The sequence below is a fragment of the Myotis davidii genome, unplaced genomic scaffold, assembly GCF_000327345.1.
Source record: "Myotis davidii unplaced genomic scaffold, ASM32734v1 scaffold534, whole genome shotgun sequence".
Classification (NCBI taxonomy): Eukaryota; Metazoa; Chordata; class Mammalia; order Chiroptera; family Vespertilionidae; genus Myotis; species Myotis davidii.
The window spans coordinates 7,122,686-7,136,079 of NW_006286678.1; the positions used below are offsets into that span (position 1 = coordinate 7,122,686).

A 13,394-nucleotide genomic window follows, 5' to 3' on the forward strand; every position below is an offset into this window, starting at 1 on the left:
TTTCATTTTGTACATAATGCCTGAGTGAACACATCAACTGGCTTGGTTTTAACTCCTTACATGCTTTCAAATAGAAGTTGTCATATTAGACCTCTTTTCTGAGTTTCACCCTCACTTCTGACTACCCTGCTGGACAGCTCTGCCTGCAACTCCCACAGGCAGCTCAAATTCAGAGGCCCAAAACTGAACTCAGCATCTTCCCTGAACTTACTTTATCACACCCATCACTAAATTCTAATGATTTTATCCCCGAAATGTTTCTCAAGTCTGTACTCTCTACTTTATCTCTCCATTGTCCTACTTCAGGCCTCATCATCTCTCACCTGAAATACAGTGGGCTTCTAACTGGTTTCCCTGCCTCTAGTTCTGTTCTCCACATATCTTTTGTCCACACTACCTACCTCCTCCCCGAAATGATCTTTGAAACCAAATCTCTGTCAAAGTCCTGCTTAATAATCTTTAAAGAGCTTTCTGTTCTGTCATCTGTTTGCTCTTTCATTCAGCACATACTTATTGTTTACTGAATTGCAAAATTCATTGGAACTTCTAAAATATGAGCTTCTCAGCCAGTCATCCAGGGCCGTGCTTCATTTGGACCTGCTTGAATCTTCAGCCTCTTTTCTGCCTCATACTTTGGGTTGCAGCAACACTGACCTGCTTCTTCATCTGTACAGTGCTGTTCCTTTGTGCACTTGCCCTTGCTGTTCACTTTTATTGGAGTCTTCTCCCAGATTTCTTTCTTCTTCTTTTTTTAAATATATTTTATTGATTTTTTACAGAGAGGACGGGAGAGGGATAGAGAGTTAGAAACATCAATGAGAGAGAAACATCGATCAGCTGCCTCCTGCACACCCCATACTGGGGATGTGCCCGCAACCAAGGTACATGCCCTTGACCGGAATCGAACCCGGGACCTTTCAGTCCGCAGGCCAATGCTCTATCCACTGAACCAAACCGGTTAGGGCTTTTTTTTTTTTTCCAAATTTCAGAGAGGAAGGTAGAGAGAGATAGAAACAATGACGGGAGAGAATCCTTGATCTGCCTCATACATGCCCCCTACTGGGGATTGAACCTGAAACTTGGGCATGTGCTCTGACCAGGAATCGAACTGTGACCTGGTTCATAGGTCGACGCTCAACCGCCAAGCCACACCAGCCAGGCTCTTTCTCCACTTCTCCTCACTTAGTTAGCTATTCCCTTTCACCTAATTAACCAGGTTTTTATATATATAGGGCTCATTGTAGGCTCAACGCCTATAGGAAACCTTTCTTGACACCTTTCTCCAACTCTGGGTTGGATACTTCCTTTGTGCCCTATCTTTGTGATGGCAGGTATGATGTATTATACCTGTATCATACAATGCAAGTGAAATGTATTATGTCTTTACTCCCAGCACTAGTTTGGCACAAGGAACATAGCGGGCATGCAGTAATTTTGACTCAATGATAAAGGCATATGGTGCAGATTAAGAACCTGTTCTTTAGCCCTAGCTGGTTCAGCTCAGTGGATAGAGTGTTGGCCTATGAACGGAAGGGTCCCTGGTTTGATTCCGGTCAAGGGCATATACCCGGGTTGTGAGCTTGATCCCCAGTAGGGGGTGTGCATAAGGGAGCCGATCAGTGATTCTCTCTCATCATTGATGTTTCTATCTATCTCTCTCCCTCTCTGAAATCAATAAAAGATATATTTTAAAAAAAGAGCCTGTTCTTTGGAATTAATTCAAATCCTGTCTCTGGCACACATTGGCTGTATGACTTGAACACATTACTTATCTTCTCTAAGCCTTAAATTTTTGCTTCCTTGCAATGAGAGTTGTTGTGAAGATTAAATGAGATGATATAAGTAATTTATTTAGCAAATGCCTAGCACATAGTATGCACTTGATAAAAGCATGCTGAACACCAGGGGCTATAGAAGAAAAGTATGCTGAAGACCAGGCCTAACCCAGGGCAATGATCTCCAAAGAGCCTTCCTCCAAATTTTCTGAATGGATGGACAGTGATGCAGCCTATATACAAGGAGATTTAATTATCATCTGTATCCATCCATCCCACCTTGACCCTTGGATCTTTCATTGGCAACTTAATCTAATTGTGTTTTAATCTTAAATCATCTCTTCTTTACCTACTGTTTATCCCCAAATTATGTCTCTTTGTATATTCTTCCTTTTGGTTAATGGATATTTCCAAATTAGGAATCCTGGTTATCTCCCTTTCCTCTTTTGTCATTCCCCAAATGCAGTCAGTAATTAAGTCTACCTTCATGATTTCTTCTGGCTGTTCTTCCTCTCCATCCCCTTTGTTCTGCCTTTGCTCAGGCAGAATTTCTTGTCTCTTTTTCTTCTGCTGAAACTCTACATGGTCTTAAGTGTTGTTTTTCAAAAGAATGCCAGCACCTCCACTATTGTGCAGGTTGTGTATTGCACAAAGGTGCTGCAGTCATACTTTGGAAATTGCATGTCTGCAATTTATTATGACAGTCTTCTGGCAGATGGCAGCAAAACATCATTCTAACATCAGTATGTTAATGACAGTTAAAGAAGGGAAACCTTCAAATACACAAAAAGTGCCTGTAGACTGAAGAATATCTTCTGTTTTTATGTTCTTAGTTTTCTGCCAGGCAAACTCTTTTTTGGTCCTTTAAAACCCATTATAAATATCCCTTTTTCATAAAGTCTTTTTTGATACTCTCTGCAAGAGTCAGTCATTCCTTTGCCTGACCTAATGCCGTATTTGGTTACTCCCTTCTTACAATGCTTATCACATTATATTTTAATAAATGGCATATGAGTCAATCTGTCCCATTGTACTCCAGGCCCCAGAAGAATAGGGACAATGTTTAATCATTCTTTGATCCTCAACCTGTAGCCTAATGCCCAGCACATAAAGTATATCAATAAATATAACAAATATTTGATTGCTTGGCATGATTCAGGCACAGAGGTGAATACTTTACCCACATTTTCTTAGGTAATTCTCACAACAGTCTTATGAATCCTGTCATTATCACATTTTACATGTGAGGAAATTGAGACTAGGGAGGTGAAGTCACTTGCCTCAAGATGAACAGATGATATATGGCATGTGTGGTATCTGGGGTGTGGCCCTGGAGGACTTGTGCTAGTTTTTCCATGATTCTCTTCTGTTTTGTCTCTCAGAGTAATGATGCGGGTGTGCTGGTTGGTGAGACAGGACAACCGGCACCAGCGAATCAAACTTCCACATTTGGAAGCAGTGGTGGTTGGGCGTGGCCCAGAGACCAAGATCACTGATAAGAAATGTTCTCGACAGCAAGGTAACTCACTGGTCACAAGAATGTGGAGAGCACCATGCCCGGTTCCTTAGAGTAGTGATAACCAAAGGTGCGCATTTTCTGGGTGGTCATGATGGAAAACGTTTGGTCTGCCATAAACAAAACTCAGGAACAGGGCTCTTTTAGCCAACACCAGGCCCCATTCACTCCTGATTCCACCCTCTGAAAACAGTTACTATTCAGTGTTGGGAACAGACGGGTCCTTCCTGTTACTATTGGTGGTGGCACCCTGCTTTGTCTAGGAAGGGTCCGAGTTGGGAAATGAGACAGTTGAATTCTAGGATCTCCAGGCTGAAACTGTGTCTGAGAAGTGATGGGATCGTTCCATCCTTTACATATTGCCTCATACAGAGGGTGCTATTTTTATTTATTTTAAAAATTTATCTTTATTGTTGAAAGTATTACAGATGTCCCCTTTGTTTTTTTCCTCACTGACCCCCTTACCCGGCACCCATCCTTCCCAGGCATTCACCACAGCATTGTCTGTGTCCATGGGTTATGCATATATGTGTATAAGTTTCCCAGTTAATGTCCCTCATCTACCTCCCCACCTCTGTCTTTCCCAGAGGGTGGTATCTTTATAAGATGATAGTATCTAGCTCTTGAAGTGTCACCCCTGGGATTTAATGAAATGAAAGTCCTTAGGAAAAAGCCTTACCATATACCTCATTTTTTTGCCTGTAAACTTCTGGACATGCTCACTGCTACCAGGCCTCCCAGTGCTGTACGTTCCCCATAGCAGGGTTTCCCGAGGCTTGGAGTTGCAGCACTGATTATTGGTTTTGCCACATGAGTTAATCTAAATGGGTGAAAAAAAGTCATGCTTGACCTGGCTAGGCCCAAGATACAGAAGCAGATGTTGCTTCTCACTCTCTGTCCCCCTGGTCACAATAGGTGTGTGTCCGCCTGTCCTCTCTGGAGAGCAGCTGTGGTGTCTCCTCTTTGTTCCCTGTCTCACTCACCTGAGCATGAGTGATAAATGTTACTTCTTCCCACACATGCTCAGATTGTTCTGACTGTTCCTCTTTCTAGACCAGTGGTTCTCAACCTTCTGGCCCTTTAAATACAGTTTCTCATCTTGTGACCCAACCATAAAATTATTTTCGTTGCTACTTCGTAACTGTAATGTTGCTACTGTTATGAATCGTAATGTAAATATCTGATATGCAGGATGGTCTTAGGCGACCCCTGTGGAAGGGTCGTTCGACCGCCAAAGGGATCGCGACCCACAGGTTGAGAACCGCTATTCTAGACTATTCTCTCCACTCCTCCTACCCAAGGCCAGCTGAACGTCTGTTTTCCAGAAATGTATCATTTGCCCCTTTCTCTGGTAAAGGCATCTGATAGTTTTATGTAATAGCGGGAGCCTGATTTAATCTTGAGTGAAGAGCTTGTAAGAGAAGTGGGTCCCCTTCCCTGATTGCAGAGTCTGTGACCCCAGGTGGCCAAGGGCTCTGGAATAGGGAGACTTGTGGGGACTTAGTGAAGCTGCCTCTTAGGGATATTAGCAGTAGCTAAGGGAGTATGTACACTGTTGGACTTTTTTTATTTTTAAGTGTTTGATTCCACAAATATCAGAGAATAAACAGATAGTCCCATCACGCTAATATTCTCTGAGTGAAGAAAATCAAATTTTAATTTATGATGACCTGTTGGACATTTTATGGAAGGATTTGGAGCCCCAGTCACCTGTATAATGGGCAGTTTTGCCCCCTCGGCCTTTGAGGAAACCCATGTCAAGTTGCCTTCATGAGGCTTCATTGTCCTGTAGAGAGAATAGGAGGAACTGCCTGGTTCTTCGTGGCATTTGGGTTTGACTTTTTTCAATCTCTTTCAGTGCAGTTGAAAGCAGAGTGTAACAAAGGATATGTCAAGGTAAAGCAGGTATGTCTGTTTGTGACTTGAATTTCCATTTTATACTTGACGATTTTCTTATGCTGTTGACTTTAGAGTGTCAGTGCCAGCCAGTAAGTCTTCTCTGTCATGTGTGGAAGTGATGGAGTAATATAAGTGAACATTAAGCATAGTTCCTGGCACATAGTAAGTGGTTAACACACAGTGACTATATTAGTGATGGGATTGTTGCTTGTTTGTAATTACCTTCTGATTATTTCATAGGTAGGGGTCAATCCCAGCAGCATTGACTCGGTCATAATTGGGAAGGACCAAGAGGTGAAGCTGCAGCCTGGCCAGGTTCTCCACATTGTGAATGAACTTTATCCGTATATTGTAGAGTTTGAGGAAGAGGCAAAGAGCCCTGGCCCGGAAACACACAGGAAGAGAAAGAGGTCAGGCAACAGCGATTCCTTAGAAAGGGATGCTGCCCAGGAAGCTGAGCCCAGTACAGGACTGGTACCTGGGAGTGACCCTAGCCAACGCTTTGTGCCCCCAAACAAGGGGACAGATGAGTCTACCAAAAAGGTGAGGGTATTTTGCTTGATAGATGATGTGGAGATTAAATGATATAATGACGGCTTAAATGTTTTGTACACTCTAAAGCCAGGCACACGTGAGGGGTTATTAACCATGATAGGGGTTATTAACCAAGATGAAAGAGCCACTTGTTTGTGTCACCAGTCACTTGGGTGAATATCCCTTTATGTGCTTTTCTCTTGCATTCCTGAGGTAAGCCACTTGAAGGTAGGGCGATAATGGAATAATATACTTAACACTGAGCTACTAAAATGTGTCAGTCATTTGTATTTCTAGAAGGTTAGCATTGGAACACTTTTCATAGATCATGTGATTCACATCCGGATGTCAAAGTGGAGACCTAGACCTAGTCAAGCTTAGATGGAGTGGGAGAGGACAAAGAAGATGTGGTTCATACTCTGGCATTTCCAGCCTCTGTCTAGACATGTAGCTCTGGATATAGGGAGAAAATGGGGATGGCTTATGATTACAAAGGCAAAGATTGATATAAAGGGGATATAGTTTAATTCTTAAAAATTAGCTTTATTTCCAAGTTTGGTTGGATTTTGCTGACATTCAGTGTTAACTAATGCCAAATTTAACTATTGGCATTTGAGACTTTCATTGCTCTTTATTGTTTTAGGAATCATTGGGCCACTGGAGTCAAGGCTTGAAGATTTCTATGCAGGATCCCAAAATGCAGGTCAGAATAAAATTTTGGCATTGAAATAATCGGCAGAGTTTATAACTGTAAATGAAATCAAAGGCGATCAGTGTTTCAAATGAAATTTGTTTTATTGGGCTATTTGTGAGAACATGTAGCTTTTCCCATTGCCAATAAGTTAGTACCTGAAATTATTTGGAGAGAAACTAAGTTCTTCAAATGAATATCCCCTCTGCCTTGTTCCTCTTAAACTTCTGCATACTATTGAGGGAAGTTGAGTTAACCTTACTGTGTGGTCCCTTTCAAGAGAGCATCAGATAATAATGACTGTGGTTACAGGCTTATCCTGGGATTAATAGTCCGGTATCACCCTAGGAGGGCTCTTTGAGTTCTTAAATTATCTACTGGGATGACAAGGGCCAGATCTGATAGGGCATCTTGGAACACACGGGCAAATGTCATATGGTCTGCTGTGGTAGAGTGGAGAAGGGAGCATTTAATTGATGCCTGGATGGATCTCACATCAGATCCTTAACAACTACTGTACTTCATGCTGTGCATCTTCTGTGTAGTGTGGTGATTAAAACACAGACTGGCCCTAACCGGTTTGGCTCAGTGGATAGAGCGTTGGCCTGTGGACTGAAGGGTCCCAGGTTCAATTCCGGTCAAGGGCATGTACCTTGGTTGCGGGCACATCCCCAGTAGGAGGTGTGCAGGAGGCAGCTGATCGATTGGGTTGCAATCCTAGATTTCCTACTTTGTAACTGTGACTTTGCATAAGACACTCAGCTTATCTGAGTCTCTGCTTTCATCTGTCAAAATTGGGATACTAAAAACTTTTACAGAAGATTGTAGTGAGATTAAGTGAGTTAATGAATATAACAGCACCTGGCACAGAAGATGCATGGAAAATGTCTGTTTCCTTCTCCTTTGCCCCTCTTCTAGGTTTACAAAGATGAGCAGGTGGTGGTGATTAAGGATAAATACCCCAAGGCCCGTCACCACTGGCTGGTCTTACCATGGGCCTCGATTTCCAGTCTGAAGGCTGTGACCAGGGAACATCTTGAGCTCCTCAAACATATGCATGCTGTGGGGGAAAAGGTGATTGCAGATGCTGCTGGACCCAGCAAACTCCGCTTCCGACTGGGCTACCATGCCATTCCCAGCATGAGGTAAGCCCTGTGGGGAGTGCTGCTGCATTCTGATTATGTGTAGGTGCAGATGGATGCAGCCTGGGTCTGCTGAGTGTGCTGATATCTGCAAGGCGCAGGGGGGTTTCCAAGGCAGGTGAGCTGAAACTTCTGTTCTGTCTGACTTTTCTATAAGCCTTGAGTTCCTACTTCTGCTTGTAATTCAATTACATACTTTTTTTGTTGTTTCTCTCAAAGTGTAAACCTCTGAGGACCTAATTTATGAACTAGACGAAGTAGCTTTATTATACCGGGATGAAGAATTAAAGAATTGTAGTCAGTGACTGTTCAGAAACTCCTAAGTGATTAGGGACCATTGCTCTGAAGGACACAAACATCACTGACTTCTGTCCTAACAGCTTAGTAGATCTAAGATGTAAGATAAAATGAGAGAACAGTGCAGAGCCAGTTTCCTTTTGGCTCATACCCAGAAGGATTGAGAAAGGAATGATTGATTCTTTTCAAAGAATGCATCCAAGGCAGTGCTCCATAGGTCTTTACACCTAAACGAGATAAGCAGAGTAATGGATTTCAGAGTTTTTATATTGGGTTTTTTGAGTTATTTTATTTTTTATTTTTTTGCTTTTTTTGTGTAATAAAATATATATAGCATAAAATTTACCACTTTAACCATTTTCAAGTATCCAGTTTAATGGCATTAAATACATTTACATTGTGCAACCATCACCACTATCTATTTCTAGAACTTTCTTCCCACACTACCATCTTCCTTCCTCCCTCAACCCCTCAAAATCACCATTTACTTTCTGTCTCTATGAATTTAACTACTTTAGGTACCTCATATAAGTAGAATTATATAGGATCTGTCTTTTGGTGACTGGCTTATTTCACTTAAGGTAATTCTTCAAAGTTCATCTGTGTTCTACCATGTATCAGAATACCTTTTTAAAAAATATATATTTTATTGATTTTTTACAGAGAAGAAGGGAGAGGGATAGAGAGTTAGAAACATCAGTGAGAGAGAAACACCGATCAGCTGCCTCCTGCACACTCCCTACTGGTATGTGCCCGCAACCAAGGTACATGCCCTCGACCGGAATCTAACCTGGGACCCTTGAGTCCGCAGGCCGACGCTCTGTCCACTGAGCCAAGCCGGCTAGGGCTGTATCAGAATATCTTAAGGCTATTTTTAATAAACACCCATTATTTTTCACTTTTTTTTTGGATGAGTAATTATGACTTAGATTACTGGCTACTTTTAACCTAATGAAATTTTTGTGCCACATATTTCTCCCCATCAATACTCTTTCTTTTAAAAGGACGCATAACGTATCTAGAATAAAATGCATAATAAGATTTATAGTTTGATCAGTTTTGACAGATGTACATGCCATGCAACTATCACTCTGATCAAGATACAGAACATTTCTATCGTCTCATCCCAGGAAGCACCTTTGTGCTCTTTACAGTTAATCCTCCGCAAGCATTGTTATAATTTCTTTCAGCATAATTGGTTTTGTCTATTCTCATGTAAATGGAACCATGTAATGTGTATTCTTTTTCATTCTGGCTTTCTTTGGTCAGCATAATGATTTTGAGATTCTTGCATGTCACCCATAGTCCTATTTCCCTAATGCTTCAGAGCCTATGACTGACAGCTAATGATTAAAGAGCCCTTTTCACATAGTAACCATGGTGTCCATGCCTTTTTCATATAATGAATACAGTTGTGCTAAGGAGAATTCTAAAAGCAAGAGCTGGGGCAGGTGTGGGTAGGAAACAAAGTGAGCAGTAAGTAAAAGTTGCCACTTACATATCCTTTTATGACCACTCTTTATGATATAATTTTGAATAAAGTTTATAGAAAGGAAAAGGTAACAAATAATTTCGTTTATTGTAAAAGTAATATATTTTAAATTTAGAAAATATAAAAAAAGAAAGTGTGAAGCAGGACAAAAATCTTTCATAACATCACCACTAATTAAATTGTAGACCTTATTTGAATTTCACCCATTTTTCTTAAATCCTTTTCTGCTCCAGGATTTGATCCAAGATCCTGCAATTGAATTTATTATCTCTCCTTAGTCTCCCCTAATCTGTGATACTTCCTCTTCCTTTTCTGGTTTTCTTTTTTTAATATATTTTATTGATTTTTAGAGAGGAAGGGAGAGGAATAGAGAGTTAGAAACATAGATGAGAGAGAAACATCGATCAGTTGCCTCCTGCACACTCTCTATGGGGTATGTGCCCACAACCAAGGTACATGCCCTTGAGCAGAATTGAATCTGGGATCCTTGAGTCCGCAGGCCGACGCACTACCTACTGAGCCAAACCGGTTATGGCCTTTTCTGGTTTTCATGACCTTGACACTTTTGATGAGTACTGGCTAGTTATCTTATAGGATATCTCTCAGTTTGGGTTTGTCTGATGATTTTTCATAATTAGATTGAGATTATCCTTTTTTCTTTTTTTGCCAACATGCCACAGAAATGATGTGTCCATTTCAGTGCCTCATATCAAGGAGTGCATGATGTCAAGATGGTTTATTACCCATGATGTTAACCTTGATCACTTTGTTAAGGTGGTGTCTGCCAGGTTTCTCTACTTAAAGTTACTATTGAATATTTTGAGACTATGCTACTATCCTATTTCTGTTCAAACTTTTGCCTAGTACTTTTAGCATCTCTATTGGTGGATCTGGCCTGCAATAGTTATTACTATGGTGTTTACCTAATGGTGACTTTATGTTTCTCTCATTCCTTCTAATTTATTTTTTGTGTTTTATTAATACTCACCCAAGAATATTTTTCTATTGATTTTTAAAGAGAGTGGAAGGGAGGGGGAGAGACACACAGAGAGAAACATCTATGTGAGAGAGACACATCGATTGGTTGCCTCCCACATGCGCCCTGACCAGGGCCAGGGATGGAGCCTGCAACTGAGGTACTGCCTTTGACTGGAATCGAACACGAGACCCTTCAGTCCAAGGACTGGCACTCTAACAACTAAGCAACCGGCTAGGGCCCTTCTAATTTATTAATTAGATTTCTTCCATGTGGAAGAGCGCCCCCCCAACCCCCGCCCCAATTATATATTTATTCAATTATCAGTACAGATTCATGGGTATTTATTTTATTCTGTAAGTTTTAACTCAGTTTATCATTATTTATTTTGTTTTTCAAGTCATTGCAGCTTTGATCATTGGACGCTTCTCTTGGCTGGCCCCTGTAGCACTTTGACATACCTCCAACATGTTTTGAGCACTTATTTTCTGGAATAAGATGTTCCAGGCTCATTATAGCCCTGGAATGAACCACTTCTGCCAAGAGCCCTTGTTCCTTTTATTGGATATTTATAAACCAAGACTTGGGTACTAGGTTTCTGTAATGTTGATCCTAGGGTGTTTTTGCTCCTAGATCCTCTCAGTAGATAGAGCTAGGAAATAAATGCATGAATCCTAACCTGCACTGGTAACATATACCTCTCTATTTATTTACCTGTATGTATATATGAAAACCATAATTCATAGTGATACCTCAGATTCCAGTCCAACCCTACAAGGTTCATTCTTGTCTTCTTATTTCCGTTATTGTAACTTCTTTCTCTAACAGTGAGAAATTTGGCTCTCATTAGCTACACTAAATTTACTTATTTGTTCAATCCTAGTACAGTTGACCCTTGAACAACACGGGTTTGAATTGTGCTGGTCCACTTATATGCGTATTTCTAAAAAATAAATACGTGCAGTACTGTAAACGTATTTTCCTTATGATTTTCTTAACATTTTTCTAGCTGACTTCATTGTAAGAATACTGTATATAATACATATAGCATACAAAATATATGTCAGTTGACTATGTTATTGGTAAGTCTTCTGTTTAGCAGTAGACCAATAGTAGTTACTCTTTCGGGGAGTCAGAAGTTAAACATTTTTGTCCAGCTGGTGTACCTCAGTGATTGAGCATCGACCTATGAACCAGGAGGTCAAGGTTTGATTCACAGTCAGGACACATGCCCCAGTTTTGGGCTCGATCCCCAGTGGGGGGCATGCAAGAGGCAGCCAATCAGTGATTCTCTCTCATCATTGATATTTCTATCTATCTTTCCCTCTCCCTTCCTCTTTGAAATCAGTAAAAATATATCCATATTTTTAAAAGAGGTGCTCAGAGCCCAGGTGTTTCTTAACATTTTTCTAGCTGACTTCATTGTAAGAATACTGTATATAATACATATAGCATACAAAATATATGTCAGTTGACTATGTTATTGGTAAGTCTTCTGTTTAGCAGTAGACCAATAGTAGTTACTCTTTCGGGGAGTCAGAAGTTAAACATTTTTGTCCAGCTGGTGTACCTCAGTGATTGAGCATCGACCTATGAACCAGGAGGTCAAGGTTTGATTCACAGTCAGGACACATGCCCCAGTTTTGGGCTCGATCCCCAGTGGGGGGCATGCAGGAGGCAGCCAATCAGTGATTCTCTCTCATCATTGATATTTCTATCTATCTTTCCCTCTCCCTTCCTCTTTGAAATCAGTTAAAAAAAGTTACAGATTTTCAACTGCATGGAGCTCAGCACCTCTAACCCCTGTGTTGTTTAAGGGTCAACTTTGTACATATAAAATAGATACAGAATTGCTATTCCATACCCTTGTGAGAAATGCTTTTACTCACAATAGCACAGTATTTGTATACAGTTCTTATTTAAAAAATTGATTTTGCCAAAACCGGTTTGGCTCAGTGGATAGAGCGTCGGCCTGCGGACTGAGAGGGCCCAGGGTTGATTCCGGTCGGGGGCATGTGCCTGGGTTGCGGGCCCATTCCCAGTGGGGGGTGTGGCGGCCCTTCAGTTGCAGGCCAATGCTCTATCCACTGAGCCAAACCAGTTAGGGCTGTATACAGTTCTTTTTCTACTATCCAGTGAAAATATTGTTTTCCAAAGTTAATTAGGTTAGTTATTTTCTTCCTGACCCCCTTTAGAATGGTCTTTTATTTATAGTTAGGTTTGTTACTGCTTATATTCCATTTTGGATTCCGCACATACTGGTTTTTGTTTTGTTTTGTTTTTTGATATTTTTATTGACTTCAGAGAGGGAGAGAGATAGAAACATCAATGATGAAAGAAAATCATTGATTGGCTGCCTCCTGCATGCTCCCTACTAGGATTGAGCCCACAACCCAGGCATGTGCCCTGACTTGGAATCGAACCATGATCTCTTGGTTCATAGGTCTATGTTCAACCACTGAGCCACACTGGCTGGGCTACTGGTTGGTTTTGATTATTTATTGGGGGAATGTGAAGTATTATTGAGTCTAAAAGTCAATGCTATACAAAAAGGCATCCTACCTGGTTTAACAAGTTGAACAGCAAACTCTTGATTTCGTTCTCAAATCTGCTTTTCCCATAAGCTTCTCTATCTCAGTAGGTGGCACCTCCCTAAACCCACATCCAATCCATTAATAAGTCCTGTTTCAAAATATTTTAAAAATTGAATTGCTTCTTGTCATCTCCACTATTATAGCTCTAGTCTAAGACATGACTATTTCTGACTTGGACTGCTAGGTCTCTCTGTATCCATCTGTACCCACTTCATAGTCCTTTCTCCCAGCAGCAAGAATCATCTTTAAAAAGTATAACTTAGATAGTAGCACTCCTCTGCTTAAAATCCTTAATGGCTCCCCAATATAATCAGAATATAGTGCAAACCCCTTGCTGACCTATAAGACCCTCATGATCTGGCTCCTGCCTAATCTCTGCTCCAAGGCTCCAGTCATTCTGGCCATATTACCTTTCTGTTCCTTGGTTGTACTAAGCTCTTTCTCATCTCAGGGCTTTTTGTTCTTAGCCTCCCTGCTC

General features: G+C 41.0%; 1 protein-coding gene across 3 annotated transcripts in view; it reads left to right on the top strand.

Moving 5' to 3' along the window:
* The window catches only part of APTX (aprataxin), a 17,624-nt gene that overhangs the window by 2,261 nt on the left and 1,969 nt on the right, over positions 1–13,394 (top strand). For 2 of the 3 annotated variants that reach the window (XM_006758595.2, XM_006758596.2), the window contains exons 2-6: positions 3,158–3,294; positions 5,150–5,196; positions 5,431–5,733; positions 6,368–6,427; positions 7,334–7,560. In XM_006758595.2, the coding sequence (XP_006758658.1) occupies positions 3,158–3,294; positions 5,150–5,196; positions 5,431–5,733; positions 6,368–6,427; positions 7,334–7,560 (774 nt within the window). The remainder of the gene's footprint in view (positions 1–3,157; positions 3,295–5,149; positions 5,197–5,430; positions 5,734–6,367; positions 6,428–7,333; positions 7,561–13,394) is intronic. The other variant, XM_015560580.1, reaches the window with a different exon arrangement.